This window comes from Rattus norvegicus, chromosome 5 (assembly GCF_021556685.1).
Source record: "Rattus norvegicus strain SHRSP/BbbUtx chromosome 5, alternate assembly SHRSP_T2T, whole genome shotgun sequence".
NCBI classification, from domain to species: domain Eukaryota; kingdom Metazoa; phylum Chordata; class Mammalia; order Rodentia; family Muridae; genus Rattus; species Rattus norvegicus.
In genome coordinates, this window is record NC_141538.1 from 77892348 (window position 1) to 77915544 (window position 23197).

General features: G+C 46.4%; 1 protein-coding gene across 1 annotated transcript; it reads right to left on the bottom strand.

Moving 5' to 3' along the window:
- Positions 1–10932: 10932 nt before the first annotated feature.
- On the bottom strand, positions 10933–23163 carry Txn1 (thioredoxin 1). Its single transcript, NM_053800.3, has 5 exons — positions 23140–23163; positions 18825–18929; positions 17902–17961; positions 12289–12354; positions 10933–11007 (listed from the first exon to the last, which is right to left on the bottom strand). The coding sequence occupies exons 1-5, from the start codon at positions 23161–23163 to the stop codon at positions 10945–10947; spliced, it is 318 nt and encodes a 105-aa protein (NP_446252.1). The 3' UTR covers positions 10933–10944.
- Positions 23164–23197: the final 34 nt, after the last annotated feature.

Here is a 23197-nt window from a genome sequence, read left to right on the forward strand (position 1 = left end):
TGGCTGTTTGCTTGCTTGCTTTTTTCCCCTACCAGACAAGAGTCTCGTATAGCCCAGGTTGGCTTTGAACTCCTGATCCTTCTGCCTTCACCTCTCAAGTGTCAGGACTACAACAGGTCTGTGCCCCTACAACTGACTTGAGATCCTTGTGTTTTTCGTTTTTAATGAATTAATCATTTTAAATATGTGAACGTTTTGTTTGCATGTGTGTCTGTGCATCACCTGCATGTCTGGTGCCTTTGGAGGCCAAAAGAGACTATCAGGTTCCCTGGATTAGAATTGACAGACAGTTGTGACCTGCTGCCATTGTGGTGCTGAGGATTGAATCCGGGTCCTCTGGAAGATCAGCCAGTGCTCTTCACCACTCGGCCATGTCTCCAGCCTGAAATCCTTCTATTCTCATAAAATACTACTAAGAGGAAAAAGGCGAGACACAGTATACACACACACACACACACACACACACACACACACACACACACACACATGCACACATGGTGGTAAGTGAAACCATGACACACAGACATGTGGTTTCACCAGACAGCAAAAGTGGTAAAGTCAGGCAGATTAAGGAACCCTTGCAGTTCTCATAGTTGAGAACAGTAGGCGCGTGAATCTGCTCCTGTCCTGGAGCACGGCTGTGACACCCCACTAAGAGGACCATGACAACTTGTCTGGCAGCATAGTGCCCTGAGTTCCCTGTGCTAATGAGTTATCTAGATAGGAGCAGGATGTCTAGATAATGAGCTTCCCTTCCTGGGCATCCCCTCCCGAAAAAAGTATTTAATCTCTGGTCCACCCTGAGTAAGTGGTTTGCATCCTCTTCCTACCATGAATAAACAGTTGGGACAAGCAAGAACTGTCTCCTTCTTCAAGGACCAGCACGTGGGGTGGGGGTCGGGGAGCCTTCGTCCTGAGCCATGCCTAGTCTCCTGCAGAAGGCATCTGCGTACTCCTGGTACTCACCCTGAGCCAAGCAGGATTCCCCTCACCCAGGGCTCATTTCAGGCCTGTGCCCCCTCTTCTCAACTCCTCGTGGTTCCCAGGGGTGCCTGGGTGCCCAGGAGTTTGAGAACCCCAGCCTTAACCCAGCCTGCATCAATTCTTACCTGGAGAAACACATGTCAGAGCCCCTGTCTTAGGCTACATTTTTGCCTCCCCTGAGTGGAGTGTCAGCGTATGAAGCCAGCATCTGATGGTGGTGGGAAAAGACCATAGCCTAGCACCTCTGTGCTTTGTCTTTCCAAACGGCCCCAGCATCAAAGCGAAACACAGACCCGTGTGTGTGCATGTGTGTGTGTGTGTGTGTGAATGGTTTCATAGCCTGTATAAAGAACTCCTACAAATCCATAAGAAAAATGCATCAATCCAGAAGTAACCAAAAACTTCAAAGGAATGTCAGAAAAGAAGTCAGTAAGCACATGTGAGGGGGCGGGGTGTATAGCGGGACTTGATATTCACTTTCCAGATCACTACAAAAGCACCTTTTACATAAACAAACCAAAATATCTGTGTTAATTTTCTTATTCTTCTGGTAATTCAACAACAGGCATACAAACTGTTATTTGAAATGGCTGTTACTTCTGATAATCCAATTGAACCAAATACAACTATCTTTTTTGGGGGGGAGAGTCCTTCCTACTAGTAAAATTAAAAAAGTTCTCCATCCTGGATAATAGTCACTTTTCTTACTGTTTTGATCTATTAGGTCCCTCTAACACCAAGTTTCAAGATCATTTATGCTACTTCCATTGTTCTTTAGATAGTCAGTGTCTTAGTTAGGGTCTTATTGCTGTGAACAGACACCATGACCAATGTAAGTTTTTATAAAGGACAACATTTAATTGGGGCTGGTTGACAGGTTCAGAGGTTCAATCCATTATCATCAAGGCGGGAACATGGCAGCATCCAGGCAGGCATGGTGCAGGAGGAGCTGAGTTCTACATCTTCACCCGAAGGAAGCCAGGAACAGGCTGAGCATCCTCAGGCAGCTAAGAGGACGGTCTCCAAGCCCACCCCACAGTGACACACTTCCTCCAACAAGGCCACACCTCCTAATAGTGCCACTCCCTGGGCCAAGCATATGCAAACCATCAGAGTCAGGCAAAGATTAAGCAAGAAGCACGATGCTTTGCTCAGTAATACTGTTTCTGAAGGAAACCAAGCCTGGCCCCCTCGTCAGCGCTGACTTGTCTGTTCAGTATCATACATGCTCTGCTGTTTGCTTACCCTTTGCATCTCTGGCTACTGCATCCACATTTCCTCTTCTGTCTGCAGTGGTGCTTCAGGTTAGAATCTGCCTTAGACAGCCATGGTACCCACACTTGCCAGAGGCAACCCATGAGACGTATAGAACATGTACAGAGTGACCTTTCTCCTAGACTTCGACTGGAAAAGCTGCTCTCTACGGCTTCTGATTGTGCGCTTTGAGAACAGAGGTTCTGGTATTACAGTGTGTGAGGCCTGCAGATTCAAAGATGACTGTTGTTGGAAGGTAGGTGTCCATCACAGTCCCCAACACCGGGACCAGCCCCACAGGTAAGATCAGAGGCACTCAGGAAATAAACTACATTGATTAACTCATTGTACTTGTGGTGTGTGTGTGTGTGTGTGTGTGTGTGTGTGTTGGGGGAGTGTTCATGCCATGGTATACTTGTAGAATAAGGCAGAGCATACCTTGAGGGAATCAGTACTCTCTCCTATCCCATGGGTTCTGTGGGTAAAAATCATCCCATGGGGCTGGAGAGATGGCTCAGTGGTTGGGAGCACTGACTGCTCTTCCAGAGGTCCTGAGTTCAAATCCCAGCAACCACATCGTGGCTCACAACCATCTGTAATGGGATCTGATGCCCTCTTCTGGTGTGCCTGAAGACAGCTACAGTGTACTTATATATAATAAATAAATAAATCTTTTTAAAAAATTAAAATAAACCAGCCCATAGCTGGCAGCAAGTTCCCTCTACCCGTTAAGATATCTTGACGGCCTTTCGCCTGTGTTCTGAGACAGTGTCTTGCTATATTGCTCAGGCTTCCAGGAGCTCTCCATGTTGCTCAGGGAAGCTTCAAACTCACCATTCTGTTTCCACCTCCCAACTCTGGGATTACAGGGATGTACTGCTAGGCCTGGCTCTCTACTGCTATTTCCGAAGAAAGGAACACAGGAGGCAAGAGATTCAGGCTTAAAATTAGCTAATTGAATGCTTTCAGAAGGTTTTGGAGTACTAAACAGGGTGGCTCAAACTTGCGAGTCAGGAACTGTCCAGAGGAGTGTGAGCTAAAGGTCATCCTGGGCTACAGCAAGACCCGGACTCAACCAAACAAAACCAAACACATACAAACTCCCCCTCCCCGGAAGGTATTATTCTTTTAAAATATTCAAGACTATCTGAAAAAAACCATAAAGGACATGATTCGATAAAGGATGTTCAAAACGTATGAAATATTAGTTAAATATTGCTACATTTAAATTTTTATTTTTAAAGCTGGGTGGTTAATCCCAGCACTTAGGAGGCAGAGACAGGTGGAGCTCTGAGTTTGAGGCTAGCCTGGTCTATTGAAAGAGTTCCAGAACAGCCAGAACTACGAAGAGAAATGCTTCTTTGAAAACAAAACAATTGTTACTATTATTTTATTTTATATATATGAGTTTTTGCCTGCATGTTTGACTGTGTTTCATCCGTGAGCCCAGTGCCAGTATAGGAGAGAAGCAGCCATCAGATCCCCTGGAATTGGAATAGCAGATGTGAGCTGCCTAGTGTGGGTGCCCGGAATTGAACCCAGGTCCTCTGGAAGAGTAGCGCGTGCTCGTAACTGCTGCTTGCTATATGCTATATGTTTTCATTGGACCTAAGCCTACTTAGTTCCAGTGTCGATGTCCACCTACCTGCCCAAGTAAAAGACTGTAACTAGTGCCACGTTTCCCATACTACATCACAGCCTGTGAATGCACCCACCGTTCGAGAGTAAAGTGGAACTTGTGGTATTAGAAAATGTTTGGGGCTGGGGATTTAGCTCAGTGGTAGAGCGCTTACCTAGGAAGCGCAAGGCCCTGGGTTCGGTCCCCAGCTCCGAAAAAAAAGAACCAAAAAAAAAAAAAAAAAAAAAGAAAATGTTCCTCAGCTCTCTGTGCAATTGTTGCAACATTTCCCTAGCCTATGTGTGTGCCTGCATGCAAGTGGGAGCACTCCAGCTAAGATTGGGAGCACAGCAACCTATCAGAGAGTGGGTTCTCCTTTGTAATCCAACTATAAACTAAGACTAAGTTGCTCTCACTCATTGCCATAACCAATGCACCTTCTACACAATTCCTATGTGCACTGTAAAGTCCTGCCCATCTCTCACACGGGGAGCAATCGAATACCATCACCATCAGTCAGAGTGCTCTGCGACCCAGGAGATCAAAACCAGGGCCTAAAAGCTCCAAGGCATCAGGGTGTGGTGGCACACGGCCTTAATCTCAAGCACTTCAAGAGGCAGAGACAGGAGGATCATGAGTTTGGGGCTAGCCTGGTCCTACAAACTGAGCTTCTGGAAAGTCAAGGATATATATAGAGAGACACCCCCCCCCCCCAAACACTCTCCCTACCTCATGCCTACCCTGTCTGTGCCTGAGACAAAACACCATGGTATCATGGCCTATGACAGCTCCACACCCAGTAGATACAGAATTTAAAAAAAAAAATGGAATTAACAACTGAGGAATTGATAAAGGAAATGTGGTACATCTAAACAACAAAATACTATTCATCTATTAAAAACAAAGACACCATGATTTTTGCAGGCAAATGGACGGATCTTGAGAATATCATCCTGGGTGAGGTAGCCCAGACCCAGAAGAACATGCATGGAACATACTCACTTATACGTGGATCTTAGCCATAAAATACAGGACGCCCGCTACACTCCACAGACCCCAAGAAGCTAAAGAAGGAAGGCACAAGTGAGGATGCTTGACTCTCACTCAGAAGGGGAAATAAATTAGTCCTAAGAGGCAGATGGAGGGAGGGAACTGGGTGGGAGAGAGGATAGGGAGGGGAATGGGGTGGGCTCAGGATAGGCGTTGGGAGGGACAGGAGAGATGGCCAGATGACCAAGAGAATGAATGGAAATCTGCAACTGACCGGGGTGAGGAGGTGGGGTCATCTCCAGGAAGAGAGAGAGACCTGGGATAAAGGAGGCACCCAAGAATCAATGGGGGGGGGTGTCCTTAGCTGTGACTCAGCACTGGGGATTGGGTCACCTCCTGTAGCCAGGCAGGAACCCCAGTGGAGCAACAGGGACACCAACCAACCCACAAAGCTTTCAACCCAAAATTTATCCTAAGAAATGCAGGCATGGAGGATGGAGCTGGCACTGAGGGAATGGCCAACCAATAACTGGCCCAACCTGAGACCCATCCCATGGGCAAGCGCCAATCCCCGACACTATTAATGATGCTCTGTTATGCTTGCAGACAGGAGGCTCCACCCACCAGCTGTCTCAGACAGATGCAGACACCCACAGCCAAACAGTGGAAGGAATTTGGGGAACCTTATAGAAGAACAGGAGGAAGGATTGCAGCCTCTAAGGGGGTAGGAACTCCACAGGAAGACCAACAGGCTCAACTAACCTAGACCCTTGGGACTCTTAGAGACTGAACCACCAACCAGAGAATATACCCAAGCTGGACCTAGACCTCCCTGCTCATATGTAGCAGATGTGCTGCTTGGTCTTCATGTGAGTCCCAAACAACCAGAGCAGGGGTTATCCCAAAAGCTGTTGCCTGTACATGGGATAAGTTCTTCTAGCTGGGCTGCTTGGTCTGGCTTCAGTGGGAGAGGAAGCACCTAGCTTCGCAGAGACTTGATGTGCCAGGGTGGAGGGATACTCAGGGGGCCCCCATTTGCTCAGGGAGTTTGGGGGAAGGATTGTGGGAGGGATGACTGGGAGGGGGGCAGTGAGCAGGATGTAAAAAAAAAATTAATAATAAAAGGAAACTTAAAAAGAATAATGGTGACTTAATTCTTTCAAAATTGTCCCAGTACTTTGTTTTTTGTTTGAGACAGGGTCAGTCTGTAGTAGCCCAGGCTGTGTTCATACTTACTGGGTAGCCAAGGTTGACCTACAACTACTGATCTTCCTGCTTCTACTTCCTAAGTGCTGGGATTACAGGCATGTGGTAGCCACAGTCAGGCGATAATAATAGTTTCATTATTAATGTATTTATTATCAATTTATTATTACTTTGAGTCAGGGTTTCACCAAGTAGCCCAGTATTGCCTGGAACTCATGATTTTCTTGCCTCAGCCATTAATGCTGAGATCACAGGTGTAGGTCACATCAGCTTTAACAAACAGCTGAACTCTGTGTTCTCCTTAATTTTCAACAACAACAACAACAACAACATCACTGAAGTACTGGTATCCAGAATGCATAAAGCCTAAAACTTAACCAGGATGGAGATCTGACGCCATTTTTGTTAAGTGCAGGAGGTTTTGTTTTTAGAAATGTCTCCCCATTGCTCCCACCTTCCCTATGACACCCTGAGTCTGACCATTTATGATTCCACAGATGATATAAAATAGTGTTTGCCTTTCCATGTTAGGCTTAACATCCTTCCATTCTTTCTTGACTAAAAAGGAAACTTCCTTTTACAGGAATCCTTGCTGACTTACAGTCAAGCAAGTCACTTGACTTACAGTAAGTCACTTCACTTACTTTCCACTCATATATTGGCAAACCCACCAAATGGTCACACACACACACACACACACACACACACACACAAACACACAGACACACACACATAGACACACACACAGACAGACAGACACACACAGACACACACACACACACATAGACACACATAGACACATACACACAGACACATACAGACACACACACAGACACACAGACACACACAGACACACACACATACACACACACACAGACACACACACGCACACAGACACACACAGACACACACACACGCCCACATGCACACAGAAACACACACAGACACACTCACGCACACAGACACACACAGACACACACACACAGACACACACACGCACACAGACACACACAGACACACACACACGCCCATATGCACACAGAAACACACACAGACACACTCACGCACACAGACACATACAGACTCACACACACAGACACACGCACGCACACAGACACACACAGACACACGCACGCACACACACACACACACACACACACACACACACACACACACACACACACACTGCCTCTGACCTCCACCAGTCAGCTCTATGTTCTAGCAAAATTCTTTGGCCTGCCAACATTTCTTTCCTTTCTGTTCATCTTTCCACATTTTAAATCCATGGGTGGTCAGTTTTATTTGTCAATTCTACACAACCTAGAATCACCTGGGAAGACAGTTGCAGCAAGATCCAGCTGGCCTTTGGGCATGTCTGTGGGAGGTTATCTTGATACTGTGGGTGGCGTCATTCCCTAGGCAGAGAGCTTCCTGGACTGCCTAAGGGTGGAGAAAGCAAGTAAGCTGTGCAAAGGTGTGCATTCATTAATCCTATATGCTCTGCTCCTGACAGCGGATGTGACGTGACCATTTGCATCAAGCTCCTGCCACCTTGACCTCCAGCAGTAATGAACTGTGACCTGGAATTGTTTGTTGCTGTTATGAAACGCCCAAATGCTTACAGATAAAACGAGACACTCCTTCCTCGGTTACCTCTGTGCTTAGCTGGAATCTGTCCTCAGAAAGCTTTGGCTGATAATTTACATATACACTTGCTTATAGGGATAGGTAGCATGCCTTGTGTCCCATACACACACAATCATACTAGTCTGTTTTTAATATCATTCTGCACTTGGTCTTAGAGACACTTTTTTCTATCTCAGTATGACTAGCATTTACTCTACATACCCTGACCAAAGCAATATAAGGGAGAATGGGTTTGTTTAGCTCACAATGCAGGTCACAATCCTGCTGGGGTCACTGTGGATGCTGTCCATCACTGCTGGCGTCAAGGTGACAAGAGCTTGAAGGAACTGGTCCTATCACAACCAGTTGAGAAAGAGCACGGCACAGTGGACTGATGAATGCGTGCCTTTGTTCATGCTTATCATGTGTGCTGCTCTGGACATGTTTCTGCACAAACAAGGGTGACTTCTTGTAGGATAATGATGTCTGTCCCCAGCAATCTCGCTTCTGTTCCCATCATGCTATAGGAGTTTCTGTTGCATTCATTATCAGTTCCCACTTTGCTCTTTCATTATTGATTTTTTTTTTTCTTTTGAGAGGGGCTCTTAGGTAGCCCAGGATAGTTTACCAGGATAGGTGCGCACGACCAAACATGGCTTGTTTCTGGTCTTACAGTAAAGTCTTTGATCCGTGTTGAGTTGATTTTTATATAGGGCGAGATAAAGCTCTAATGTCAGCCTTCTGTACATGCAGCACTTGCTTAGCGTCTGTCCATTTCCCTCTCTGCTTCTCCCACCCCAGCCGATGCCCATTAAGATTCCTCCTGCTCCTCACCTCCCCAAATCCCTCAGCACCATTTGGCCCCCATTTCCGCTCTGGCCGACTGATAATCTCCGTTGTCTCTCCCTATTCTGTGTGTGTCCGCCCGTCCCCCTCTCTAAAGTTGGAGTTCTTTAGGCTCTATCTGGAGCCCTTCACTCTGGATTCTCTTTGATTTTCCCAAATGTTTCTAAAGGGCATCTAATAATAACGTCTTCAGTTCCTGTTCCCGTCCAGCCCTGTGGAACTTTTCTCGAGTGCTGGCGTAGGGATCTAGTTCTGCGCCTAGTGCTGCAGTAAGCGCAAGGTAAGTACCCAGCTACCATCACAGCCTTTTCATTTGAATGTCCGTTCTGAAAGCGTCTGACATTCCTAGAGAGACTTCGTTACCTTCACCTGCTTCCTCTGACCCCCCTCTCGAGACTCAGCACCCCAGGTTTTTAGTTCAGAACCTCAGGATAGCTTTTTGGGTCCTGTTTTCTTCTGGCTGCTTGTTCCGTCCCTACCATCTCCTTGTATCTCTCCCCACTGTCCTCGTATCTGCCCTAGGTACCTGCAGGGATCCTCCTGGCTTTCATTTTTAATCTACATTTCTCATACTGAAATGAGACTCTTTACCGTCACCATTTACCCTCCAATGGCTTCCCATTACCTGTGCCAGTGAAGCCTGGGATGACTGGGCCATGCTACTCCATCCACCTTTCTTTCATGCTTGGATGGATTCTGCACCACCCTCTTCACCTCGGACCCCTTGTGCCTGGTTTCTGCTCTGGAAAGCTGACTCCCTGGCATTTGGCAATTGGAGTCCTTTTCACCTATCAAGTTTCAGCTCGGTCATCTCACAGAACCCTACCCAACCACCCAATCGGGAGCAGGTCTCCCTGTTCTATTACTGTGGCCAGTCTCCTGGTTCTCTTTGCCTCACAAAATGTACCTCATATAGCTGGTGTGTGTGTGTGTGTGTGTGTGTGTGTGTGTGTGTGTGTGTGTGTGTGTGTGTTTGTACACAATTATACATGTATACACACACACACACACACACACACACACACACACACACACACACGCCTTCTCTGCTGTGTAAGGAGTGTGCTCAAAGTCTTATTTACAGCTCTATGCCAAGTCCTCAGTGCCTTGGACATAGCATGTCCCTCCAATCATTGACTCCAATATCCCAATTTTATAAGAGGCAAGAAGCCCAGACCCAAGCATTGCCACACAATACGTGGGCTGCTGCTAATTACATTCTGGGGCTACTCCTCTCAGGTTCAAATTCCAGCCGACCCACTGAGCAGCTGGGATGCTGGGAGCATTCCTTGTAGGCTTGCCTTCACTTGGTGAGTGGGGATTCTAGCATCTGTACCAGAAACGGTTACTGCAAAGATGAACGGGATGTCTAGCTTATGACAGAATTCTGACTCTCAGTATTAATTTAACCTGAAAGCTGTTCCTTCAGGTCCCATTCCCCTACTGTTTAGTTTCAGGATGCCCAGATCAGCCTGGAACTTGCTATGTAGCTGTGGATCTTGTACTCCTGACCTTTCTGACCCCACCTTCCCAAGTGCATGGACCATGCCACACCAGGCTTGTAAAACCAGTCTCCATGGTAATGCTTGCAGCCCTGGAGTGGAACACGGAGAATTTGTATTTCAAGATAGGGTTTCTGTTTTAGCTTTGGATGTCCTAGAACTCACTCTGTAGAGCAGGTTGGCCTTGAACTCACAGAGAGAGGCCTGCCTCTGCTGGGATTATCAGCATACACTACCGCAGCCAAGCTCACGGAGAACTAGCTCTCACTGTCAGGGTACTAGCAGCTAACTGTAATCTATGGCACAGACATCTCATATCAGACCAACAGTTTCATCATGCGTGAACCACCAGTCACGCTCATAGTCTGGAGCACACAGAGCATGTTTACTGAGGTAAAATAACAAACCCCTTAGACTTTTAATGTAACCGAATAAACAAGAGATTTTCTACAACTAAATATTTAGGTTTATAGGAATGTTTTAGCCACATGTAATGTACATGTGCTCCAGACACACTTGGTTCCCATGGAGCCCCGTAGGGGACATCAGATCCCCTGGAACTCGAGAAACAGGTAGCTGCCATATGGGTGCTGGGGAGTAAACTCAGGTCCTCTGCAAGTCCGGCCAATGTTCCCAACTACTGAGTCATTTCTCCAGCCCGTCATTTAGTCTTAAAGCAAATGGCTTTTAGCAAGTGGCTAAATGTTACTGAAGATCAAGGGGACTAAATCGGGCCCTTTCTCACTTATACTAAAAGACACCAGACAGTTTTAAAAAGGGTAGAATTAATATTTTATTGTCATTTATAATCAGATGGCAGTTGGGTATAGACTCTCCACACTTCATAGGTTATTTTTGCAAATTAAAAAAGGTACAGGTTTTAACCTGCTGGAGCTGGTCACACTTTTCAGAGCATGATTAGGCAAACTCCGTAATAGTGGCTTCGAGCTTTTCCTTGTTAGCACCAGAGAACTCCCCAACCTGTTGAGAGGAAAGGGTGATTAGCCAGAGCAGCGCCTATCCCACCTACTCCGTAAGAGGCTGTAATTGCAGGGGTGGGGACGTAGAAGGGGGAGGTTTTACTTAAGCTCTCTCAAGTAACAGTTTCTAAACAACAAACCAAAGTCAAACCAAAAGGCAAAACTAATAGCAAAAATGAAGGAACCAGGAGAGAAGCCAAAGGGCTCCAGTGCAATTTCCCCCAAAACATAAAGCCCTCTTTCTTCGTAAGATGAGACGACCTGCTGAGGGCTAGGAACATGTGCTCCGTGGTATGATTATGAACCAGCTGTGGAGATTTTGCTACTGCTCTTTAACAGAGACTAATTTTCAATTTGTTGCTGCATATTATGTATTTAGGTTCAGGAAGAAAGACACTGTCTTTTCCTTTTTAAAACAAAGCCTTTTCCAGTGCTCAGGCTGGTCTCAACCCAAGGTGTTTCTTGGGTTCATCCTCCCAAGTGCTGAGATTACAGCACTGTACCCACCCCCACTGTCCTGGATGCAGGCAGTGGAGACCGCCCTTGTGTGGACGTCTCCTCAGTGCTTTCTGCACGTATTATGTGCCTTGGCTGAAGTGTTATTTCTGGTTTTGTTTTAGAGGGGTCTTTCTTGGTAAACCCAGGTTAGCTAGTAAGTTACTATATACCCTAGGCTAACCTCGGACTTGTGGCAAGCCTCCTGCCTTGGCCTCCTAAGCTCTGAAATATAAGCATACAACAGCACACCAGGGTCTATTTGACATGAAACAAGATGGCAGCGCCGTCTCCTGGATGACTCACAGTCTTTGGCCCACTTGACTATTCTTTTCTTTCTTTTCCTGGGTGTTGCTGAAGTGCTTTCTCTGTTTAACAGCCCTGGCTGTCCTGAAGCTCACTCTGTAGACTGACCGTGCCAGCCTCAGAGAGACACACCACCTCTGCCTCCCGAGTGCTAAGATAGAAGGCAGGAGCCACCCCAGCCACGGCTGGTTCTCTGAAACAGGGCCTGACTGCTCTGCAGCACATCCTGACCTGACCCCTCTGCACTCTCCCAGGTTACTCCCAAAGGGCGGGGATCACCAGTGTCTGCACCACACCCAGTCCCAGGTGGTTTGTTTGTTTGTTTTAAAGATGTGGCTCCTCTGGGAAGCCCAGGCTGTCCTGTCCTGCAACTCCCAAGATCTACCTGTGTGTGCCTTTGCCGCCCTCCCTAGTGCTGGGATTAAGGTGTGTACCACCATGCCCAGGTACAGTCGGTGTTTTTAAATCCAGATATACATACCTTTTGACCCTTTTTATAGAACTGGAAGGTCGGCATGCATTTGACTTCACAGTCTGCAGCAACATCCTGGGACACAGGGGAAGGTGGTCGGAAGAGAGGATGAAATCAAGGATTGGAACATTAAACACAGGTGGAAAATTCTGAAAACGTCCCCTTTTCCATTATATGTCCCAAACCTCAGCCTCAGAACCTCTTAAGCACATCAACACAACAGCAGAAAAAAGCCTACCACGTTGCATTCTCAATGAAAACATTTTACTAATATCTACCTCCATTAACAGGCATTAATAAACGGAATGCTAATGCTAAGCCATTCACTGCGCTGTTTAGCTCGACTAAGTTCTTGAATAAGTTTTTCCAATTTTATTACGGGGCAGGGTATATAGAAATGATGACTGTAAGAGCTGGTTAATCTTTATTTGTTGTTTCTGGGGCTGGAAGCTAGTGCTTTGCACATTCTAGGCAAACACTATAACCACACGACATTCCTAACTCTCTGGATAGGATCTTGTCACATTGCCAAGGCTGGCCAGTGATGGAAAAAAGAAAAAAAGAAAGAAATAAACAAGGAGAACTCGACTGCTCCGAGGTATGGTGCAGGAGGTTGATAGTATATAAAAGGTAAACACAGCCAGAGACAGAGACATCTGAAAGGAGGAGGAGGGGTGAGCCAGGAGAGTAAAGGGTTAACAAAAAGTACCAGGTAACCAAAATGGCTGGATTAAATAAGGAAGGACAGCTGGGGGGAAGAACAGCCTAGCCCCTGGGCTGGAGAAGTTTAGGATAGGGTGTGGGGTATGTCAGTCATACCCTATAATACATAGGGACTAAGGGATGCTGGGAGGATCCATCAGGTAGGTGTGGGTTGATAGGCATCATAGTTAGCTAGTTGTCCTGTTGTTAGGTATGAGACCTAACTGCCTCAATTCAAGATTCTCCTGCCTCAGCTTCCTGAGTGCTGGGATGACAGGTGCACACCATGAAGCTGGGATCAGGGTCACACATTGAATTACAGCCTAAAAATTACTCTTAGCCAAGCATGATGGCACACACTTGTAATCTCAATACTAGGGGAGTGGGGGTAGGGGCATGAGGAGTTCAAGGCCATCCTCAGTTACATAGCCACTTAAAGGCCAGTCTGGGCTCTAAGACCCTGTCTTCCAAACAAACAAATAATAAATCATAGACACTGGAAAAGGAATCTTAATGATAACTTCTACGTGTTTATACTCCTACATTTTGTATAACAGCCCCATACAGTACATTTTTAATTAAAGCATCAACAACTTTCTAATAGAGTCTGGAGAGAAGGCTCAGCAGTCAGAAGTACTGGCTGCTCTTGCAGAGGACCTGGGTTTGACAGTGGTCATAACCATCTGCCGCTCTAGTCCCAGGGGATCTGATGCTCTCTTCTGCCCTCCACAGACACTGCACACACACCGGTGCATACGGATGCTTGTAAACAAAACACTTACACACAAAAGGAATGTACCTTAAAAATGCACCCCCCCTCCATTTTTCTGTGTCAAAGCAATTTTTTTAAAGGTGGCATGGTATTTTATTTCACAATATAATTAATTCCTCTTACTGGACTTTTAGATCATTTCCAATTTATGTACGTATACTTATGAATAAATACATACTCTGGGGTTTTAAAACACAAAATGGAACTAGGCTGCAGAAAATTCTACAATCTGCCTCATGAAGAATAGCTGGGGGCAGCCCATTCTTTACTAATCTTATCAACTCATGACCTACCACACATCCTTCTTTACAAAGCGTGTGCTACAGGCACTGTAGCCCCGCCCCCACATATACCTACACCCTCAGATATGGACTTTGTACCCACCTTTTTACCACCCCTCAGCAACCACTGTGTGAATGGCAATGCTCTATTTGTTAAAGGTCTTTTATATTCCCTTCTGTGTGTTCTGGCTAGTTTTATGCCAACTTAGCACAAGCTAGAGTCCTTTAACTGAGGAGAGGGAACCTCAGTTAAAGAATTGCTTCTGTTGCTGTAGGAGCCTCTAGGGCCTTTTCTTAGTGGTTGATGTGGGAGGTCACAGCACACCCAGGCAGGGGGTCCTGGGTGCTGGAAGAAAGCTGGCTAAGCCAGGCAGGAAGCACTGCTCTAGCATCCCCTCCAGCTTCCCGCCTGACTTCCCTGTGATGGAATGTGACCTCAAAATGTAACCAAAATAAACCTTTTTGGTCATGTGTTTCATCACAGATCAAAACACCCACACTAGGGCAATGTGTCTATACCTACGGGGTGTCAGATTCCCTAGAACCTGAGTTTCAGTGAGCTATCTGATACGGGTGCTGGAATAAAACCTGGGTCCTCTGTGTAAGTGCTCTTAACCGCAGAGCCATCTCTTCAGCCCCAAGTGAACCAAACTCCAAGAATTTAATTTGACCTAGAAACAGTGGTATTTCCTAATGCACTTTCAGTCCTCATGAATGAATGTCCCCACACACTGACCTGTTCCTCCCATTCACCAATCCCATAAGCAGAACTCCTGACTGTGCTTTGGTCTCATGACTTTTATGCCATCAAACCCACCAGCCCTGCCCACTCAGGACAGACTTCATATACCCCAGCTAACAAGGCCCCACTCAGGACTGCAGTCTCTTTGCTCAGCATCAAAAGAGAAAGCTCTTTTACAGTGCCTATGACTGCCCTACAAATTTTATCTTCTAGATTTATGTAATAGAGAGTAAGATAGACCAGCAACAGCTTAACTCTAAAAAGTAAATTATTAACATATAGTTAAATAGTCTTGGCTTAAAACAATGTTTTAATCAATGTGGCTAATATATATTTGCACAACTTTTACTAATGTTTCTCTCCCCACTCCTCCTTTGTTTCTAAAAACACAGTCCAGATTTTCATGCCTGTACTATTTCAAAGCATCACCATAAATTCTCTAAATACATTAGCTTCAGACTGAGTTAAATTTAAATTTGGGAGTGCTGACCTTTTAACTATGCCAAGCCAATACCCAGGACTTCAGTAATGCTGGATGACAGTCTCATTATCATTCTAAGTCTTGACTCTGCCCAGTTACTGCTCCAAGGGTTGTAACACCTACACTTAATGATCGGTGGTGTCATGTCAAAAGGGCCTCCATGTTACTTTCTGTGTGGTAGCCATTTCCTTGTTTTCCTATGTGCTATGGGTACAGGCCCAATTGTCCATTTGAGCTGCTTACAGGACTCCCTCCACTCAGGTGTTTAGGGAACTTCTGTTAAGGTTCTCTATGCTTAGGTCTGTAGAGTATGGAACCAAAGTTAAAGGCTTCCATTTGGTCACAGGGTCACTTCAAGTTTCAAAAGACACCCAAGCAGACTTGAAGGTGCTGTCACTCCGTGTCCCCAGCTGTTTTACATGTCTTTGTAGGGGTCAGGACTGAGGCAGAAGGACCTGTCCTTTCTCTGCCTCTGTCATTGCCTGTGCTACTCAGTGACTGTGGGCAGCTCAAGGTAAAACACACACAGAGGTGCCCAGGAGACTTCAGTGACTGGAATTATCAGACAGGGTCAACTGAGCTAAACCTTGGAGGTGCCCAGGAGACTTCAGTGACTGGAATTATCAGACAGGGTCAACTGAGCTAAACCTTGGAGGTGCCCAGGAGACTTCAGTGACTGGAATTATCAGACAGGGTCAACTGAGCTAAACCTTGAGTGAATTTCTCCTGGCTCAGTAACCATATAGCAGTGGTTAACAACTTCCCTATTGCTGCAACTCTTTGATACAGTTCCTCATGGTGAGGTGACCCCAATCATAAACTTAACTAATTTAGCTACTGTACAGACTTGCAATGTAGATAAGTGTTTTCTGATAGTCTTAGGTGGCCCATGACTCAGAACTGTTGTCATAAAGAAGCTGGGGATAGGGTGCAACGGACAGACTGAGTTTGTGAAAACAGAGAACAAGAACTTTTTTCCTCCGATAAGCAGGTTATACTCTCATTTTTCTAACTGTATTAGGGAGTAACTTCCTTAGGCATTTGACTAAGACTAGTGACAGAGGTATCACAACTTGAGTATCCCTTAGTCAAATGCTTAAGACCAGGTATGTTTCAGGGTTTCTAGACTTCATATTTGCACAGACTTCTTTGTTTCGTCCATGATGCCTAACATTCAAAACTGTTTTGGGTTTCAGACCACTTAGGATGTCGGATGCTCTCTTCCTGTGAAAGCAGTCACATCTTACTCTTTAGGAGCCAGGCACTCCATAGGCGTCATAATTATGGTCCTGCTCAATCTGAATAGCCACCTCACTTGTGATGCTGGACCACATGGCCATTTAGAGCATGAAAGTACATCACAGAAAAGCAAGCTGAGCAAGCAAGCCCTCACTGTTAATAAGGTGCAGGCGACCAGCAGCACAGGCCCAGGGTCCACCTCCTCTCCGTACCACTGTAGGCTCGGAAGGAAAGCAGACTAAGAGTGTAGTGTGAAGGGGGGTAAATGAAGCCAGGGTCATGAAAAAGGAGCGAAGCTTGTGACTGGTTCAGTCAGGTAGGACAGGACAGGCCAGGGAAGGGAGACAGCACAAGCAGAGATGGGCCAGAAAGTATGCTGAGAAAAACCAGTCAGGGGATGGCGGGAGCTGGATGTTCGGAGAGGACCACTGAACACCTCATGCGACCCTCCTGAACCTGGACCAAGCTGATGGCTAGGTATGGAGATCTGATTATAGACTGAGAACTGGGGCTGAAGAAGAGGGGAGATTAGCTTGAAGCAGAATCCAGTGAGTCCAATGTACTCATGCATCCTTCCCTCAGGCGCCATGATGCTCCATCCCACCTGGGCCTTTCCAGCCCAGTGGCCTGGGTGAGGGGAGAGGGCTTATGCTAAGAACCTGGGGAAGGTATGGGGCGAGGGCAGAGCAGCCACGCTTCCTCATTTTAAACACTGGCTCTGCCAGGGACTCTACAACTGCAACACCCGGTCTTCTGTTTCAGCTTCCCCATCGCTAAAACAGGGTCAACAGCAGTACTAGGGGTGGGGTGGTGGTGGGGTTTATCAATATGTGGAAAGTACACAGAACAGAGCTGAGTGCACAATGGGCACGAACTTCCTAAATAAAACCAGGCTGTGAATTTCCCCCTAAGTTCTCCCAGCTCTCTAAGGCACTAGGGCTCTCTCATGCTTCTTATAATACCAGGGCCCTCTCACTGATTCAAACCAAGCATATGAATAAGAACATTCTTATAATAACCCTGTGGATACAGTCCCCACACACGAGAAGTTCAGAGCTCCTCACAATTCCACAGTGCCACCCAATCTACCATCTCTTAGAGCCAAAGCTGACTTATTTCTGATGATCATCTCGTAGTGGGGGGTAGAATACAGGTCTATGCAGCACAAAGGCCACATAGCCTGGAAGCGGTCAGATGCTTGCTGTAGGATGTGCTGAACACAGCTTGAATAGCTAGGGTCACGCCCATAACTGGCACAGGACCAACCCTTCTGAAATAGAACTTCTTAGACAGGGTCCCACTTCTAGAATTACTGGACATTTTTTACTTTAAAGAACAGAGTAGACTCCTCCAGAGGACAGGCCACTGGGAGATGCCTGGCAGCATCCGATTTCGTACTACATACCTGGCAGTCATCCACGTCTACTTCAAGGAACACCACATTGGAATACTTGTCACAGAGGGACTAGAAATTTTAAAATAAACCAAGCGTTAGAACTGGATAATCGCATTCTTAAGCTTCTTCAAGAGAGACACCATAGAGATTAAATAAAGATTTATTTAATTTTAGCTTATGTACATGGGTGTTTTGGCTACACAGATGTCTGTATGTCACGTGTGTGTCTGGTGCCTGCAAAGGCCAAAGAGGGTGCTGAATGCCCTGGAAGTTATAAAATGTTGTGACTCTCCCATGTGGGTGCTGGGAACCAACCCAAGGTCCCCTGGAAGAGCAGCCAGTGCTCTTAACCACTGAGCCATCTCTCCAGCTCCATACACTAATTAAAGATTTATTTTAAAAGCCCTTATTTTATTTGTTACTGCACTATTATTCTTGTAAATGTGTACAGGTGTGTGTGTAAGTCCGTGGGCAGCCTCAGGGACTTGGTTCTCCTTCCAGTGTGGATTCCAGGGATCAAACTCAGGTCCTCGGGTTTGTAGGGCAAGCCATAAGTGTCTTTTTTTTCCCCCTTCACTGAGCAATCTCACCAGCTAGGTCTAAAACTTCAGCCTAGAGACTAGGTAAGCATTAGGGACTCAGCTGTGTCTCAGTTAAGTTTTCCCAAGAGTAAAATAATTTGGCACTGTAACTTTGAAGCCCAAATTGCACACTGGGCCCAGGTATCAAATGCGAAGGAAAAAAATTACTTAGGACAACAAAACTTCTGAAAGCTGTCCTCAATGAACCATATTACATAAGCTGTCCTGCTCCTACTTTTAGGTCAGTGACACAGGAGAATAAAGCGAACCCCTCGCACCCATTATTTTCAACCCTTTCCTCCTGTCTTGTGCTCAGTAGCCAGCTTCAAAGCCCACTGCCCCCACACTCACATGAAAGAAGGGCTTGATCATTTTGCAAGGTCCACACCACGTGGCAGAGAAGTCCACTACCACAAGCTTGTCTCCCGCAGCGGCCAGGGCCTCCTGAAAAGCTTCCTGAGGAGGGAGAAAGAAGCATCCTGTTACATATCATATACTTCCGCTTTCCATAGCACATGGCCAGGTGCCACCATGTCTTTAACCCAGCACTCGCTCTGGAGGCAGAGGTAAGCAGACCTCTGGATGGTGGCAGTCAGTTCCAGGCCAGTCAGTGAGACCCCCACTGTCCAAAAAGACCCAAGCAAACATGCAAATGAGAAACAAAGAGAAATTAAGTACAAAATAGGGGGTTAGGCTCTTAGGGCCTACTTTTTAATCAAAGGAAGCAAATAAAGTGGCTTGAAAGGAATCTTGCACACAGTAGGCATTATACTCAATCAGATGACATAAGGTGGAAAGAGAGTACATTGGTCTTCACGTCTTCAAGAATATTATATAAAATATTGTTAACTGCCTAATCTGAGGGTAGTGGTGGCGTGTGGACCCAGGGCCTCTGAGTTACATCCTTAGCACACAACTAACATATTTACACTAAATCAAAGAAAGGGAAATAGTATTTGTAGTAAAAATGTTTTCACTTCAAAACCAGTTCTGTGATAGACAGTTGATTCTTAGGGGTTGGTGAAGGGAGCCTCAAAAATTGAAGGAGCCTCACAGGACACAGTTAGGCAATGGGGAAGTCACAAGTTACCTAACCAAGGGGCAAATGAAGGCAACACTTAATTAGTTTGTCTAGAGCGAAACTCGAGAAAATCTCTGACCCCATGGCAGAGTCCAGGAGAGCCACCTCCTACTCAGGAGGTCGCCATTAGCATAGCATTCTGTGTGCGTCTGCTGTTTTAGGATCTCATTTGTGTGAGCATCTGCTGGGGCAGAGAGGGCATGAGACCCCCTAGAGCTGGAGCCATGGGTAGTGGGTACTGAGTGAGGCTTCTCTGGTGGAGTAGGAACACTCTTAACCGACATTCCAGCGCTCCAGCACCTTCCCTGTGCTATGAACAGGGTCTCTAGAGTTGGGATCATCCTGGTTTAATCAACCGTTGGCTTTTGCCCTATGGATCAAAACTCACTGTTCTTTAGATAAATCCAAGTTCTAGTTTCTCAAGAAGGAATTATTCTTAAGTAACACCTGTCACATGAAATCCCCAGCAAAAATGATTTAAAAAAAAAATCCCTCACTGCCAATCTCTCTGAATTATTTACTAAAAGCCATGATACTGTAACCCTAGGAACCTAACAGTGTGGTCACCAGGGGCTCATTCAAACCACCGTCAGTCACGTGGTCATGACCAAAACCCAAACTGGAGCAACAAAGGTGATTCAGAGCAACACACACAGTTGTGTCTGAAGTCAACCCTTCCTTCAGGGGACAGATGCTGGTCAGTCAGTTAGCAAAAACTAAAACAAGTGACAATCGTAGTAGATCAGGCCCAAGGAAAGTAAGTATCTGCTCACCCCCACCCCTAATTAAATTAAAACGTAATGTGTTTTCATGTATACTTATTTTAATTTCTATTTATTTATTCATTTTATTTATTTATGAACATCAATGTTTTTGTCTGCATGTAATTATGTACCTGACTTGTGTGTCTGGTGCCTTCAGAGGCCAGAAGAGGGCATTATTAGATGCTTTGGAACTGGAGTTACAGATGGTTAGAAGCCACCACGAGGGTGTTGGGAATTGAACCCCACCCTTATCTTATGAAAGAACACCCAGTCCTCTTATCTGCTGAGCTATCTCTTTGGCCCTAGGTACAGTTTTTAATTTCTATCTCACATTTTTTTTTCAGTAAAAATAATCCCATGTCATTTCTGAGGACCCTACAGAATGGCTATGACAACCTTAGGAGCTGTCTAGTCAGACCGCCCTCCCCTCCCCCGCCATCTGTTGGACCACATCTGGGTATGAACAGCACCCAAGTGTTAGGGTCAGGAGGTGGGAATGCAGTGGAGAGCAATGGAAGCCACAGTTCAAACCACCACTGGTTGTTGCAGATGAATGTCATACAAAACCTCCCTTAACGTAGCCATCAGAGGCCACACTGCCTACTCTTTATTGTAAGACACAGGGCAAAATGGTGTGGCAGGCTGCTCTGATGACACCTGGACCATGGCTGATCCTCAATAGTAAGAACTTGGTGAGATTACATGAAAAACAGGACAAGCTGCATTTCAAACACTCTCAAGGGGTCCCCCCAAAAGCTATGAGTCAAAACCAGGCAAAACTACTCAAAATACTGAAAAAGTGGCTCACAATCCTAATCTTTGGCTTCAGGGAACACGAAGTACAGAGGCAGGGATGTGCGAACTTCACCAACAAGTTTTCTTTTGCAGATGTGTAAGCTTGCCTGGAGTATTGGCTTGAAGACTATTCATACAACATTCAAAATTGCAAGTCACAATTTCTAGCTCCAGAAACCAATAACCACAGTTGGCAAGTGTCTTTGTCACTTACACCAATAACCTGGAGACAAAACACACCTGGAGTAGACTGGAGCAGATGCTACTCTCTCTCTCTCGTCTCAAATATACCCAGCCAGGGGCTGGCAAGATGGCTCAGCAGATTAAAGTGCTTGCCACCACGACCAAGGAACCGAGTTCAATACCCATGACCCACAAGGTAGAAGCGAGTCAACCCTCTCAAATTGTCCTCTGACCTCCGAAAATGGATGCCCCACCCCATACGTGAATGTGAACCAAAACAGAAAGTCCCCAACAACAACAAAACCATAATCAGCCCAAAGGACAATACAAAGTGTTCTTTGCTTTTTTTGAGACAGTCCAGTCTCTTGAGTGCTAGTGACTAGAGACATGGCCAACACCCTGGTCTAACATGTGTTCTGTGAAGCACTCAGCAAAGTGCCTTGTGTGTAGTTCAACAAATAGTTTTATTCATAAAAATAAATAAACAAGGCAAACATCTGCTGATTTCTGCTCCATTATATCATAGCCTATTATTCCACTCCTGTGTGGTGACAGACCCCAAGGGCCTTTAACTACCCACACAGTCCTCAGAAACACGGCTATTCTGCATGGCTAAATCAATCAACCTAAGCCCATCAGATGAAATTCATGTGTATTCAGTTAACTTCTGACTCTGGGGCAACTCTTAAAGTCTTGGTAATAGCTTTTTGGAGCCCAAGCTTTTTATGAATAACTGGTTTCCTGTCACCAATGTACACACACCTCTCCTACTGGAATGGCAAAGGTTTCATAAGTAGGGCAGTTTAAACAGATAAGGACCCAACTGGCTGCTGGGACTAATACAACTGGTAGTGGGTGGCTTCTGAGCAAACTTCTGTACTGAGACCCAACCAGATGCTCAAAACTGGAGGGCGCTGACTTGCCTTCCACGGACTTCCTAGTTTAAGGTTGAACTTGTGAGACAGTCTTCCACACATCAATTCCCACCCCCAATCCCCTTTCACTTTCCATTTAATAAATACTGCCCGAGTAGTTACAGTGTAACAGGCTCTGGGTTTCCCAATCTGGAGGATATTTTGGTTCTCAGTAACTTTCGAATATGGTAACAGTTTTTCCCTTGGGTATTTTTTTTCTTTTCCCAAAGGGCAGAACCACCAGGACTTTGTACTGGACTACTGCCAGGGGAAGAAGAGCCCTGGTTCCAGCAAAGCTTACGGGAGGGTCAATCACCGAATTCTTAAGGCTGCGAGGCCCCTGGGCCCAGCCATAGGGGACTGAGTCATTCCAAAGCCAGAGCTGCCGGAAACACGCCTTGCGCCGCAGGAGGAGGAGTCTCTCGGGCGCGGCCTGGACCTTTTTCCCTAGCAGTCACCTAGGTACCCCGTCCGATGGTTTCTAACTGGGACCCGGGACCCACACCCATACACCGACCCGGCCAGCGTCCTCTAGGCGGCGGGCCACTGATAGAGGAAAACTATGGCCGAGCCCTGAGGTACAGCACACCCGCGCGGTGTATAGCACCCCGTACGCGAGGAGTGGCGACTCTCCATCTTCTCCCAGACCCGAATCCTGATTCAGTTGGGGCATAGGGCGAGCTGTCACTGGAGGACCCCCGTCCATCACTTCACCTCCGCCAGATTTAGGGTGGCAGTAGGGAGTGCAGCTCAGGTGCTGCCTAAGCGTGCACCTTCGGTACCAGGCGTTCCAGGGTCTCTCTGTCCCCTCCCCCAGGGCGTGCTCCACAGCCCAGAGCGCACACAGGCCCTGGGCCGCTCAGCCGGCAGGGATACCGAGGGTGTCTACTGAGCACCGCGGGGTGAGCGCGGGGCCGGGGCACGCATACCTTGCTCTCGATCAGCTTCACCATTTTGGCTGTTGCGGGGAGGGAGCCACACGAGTTT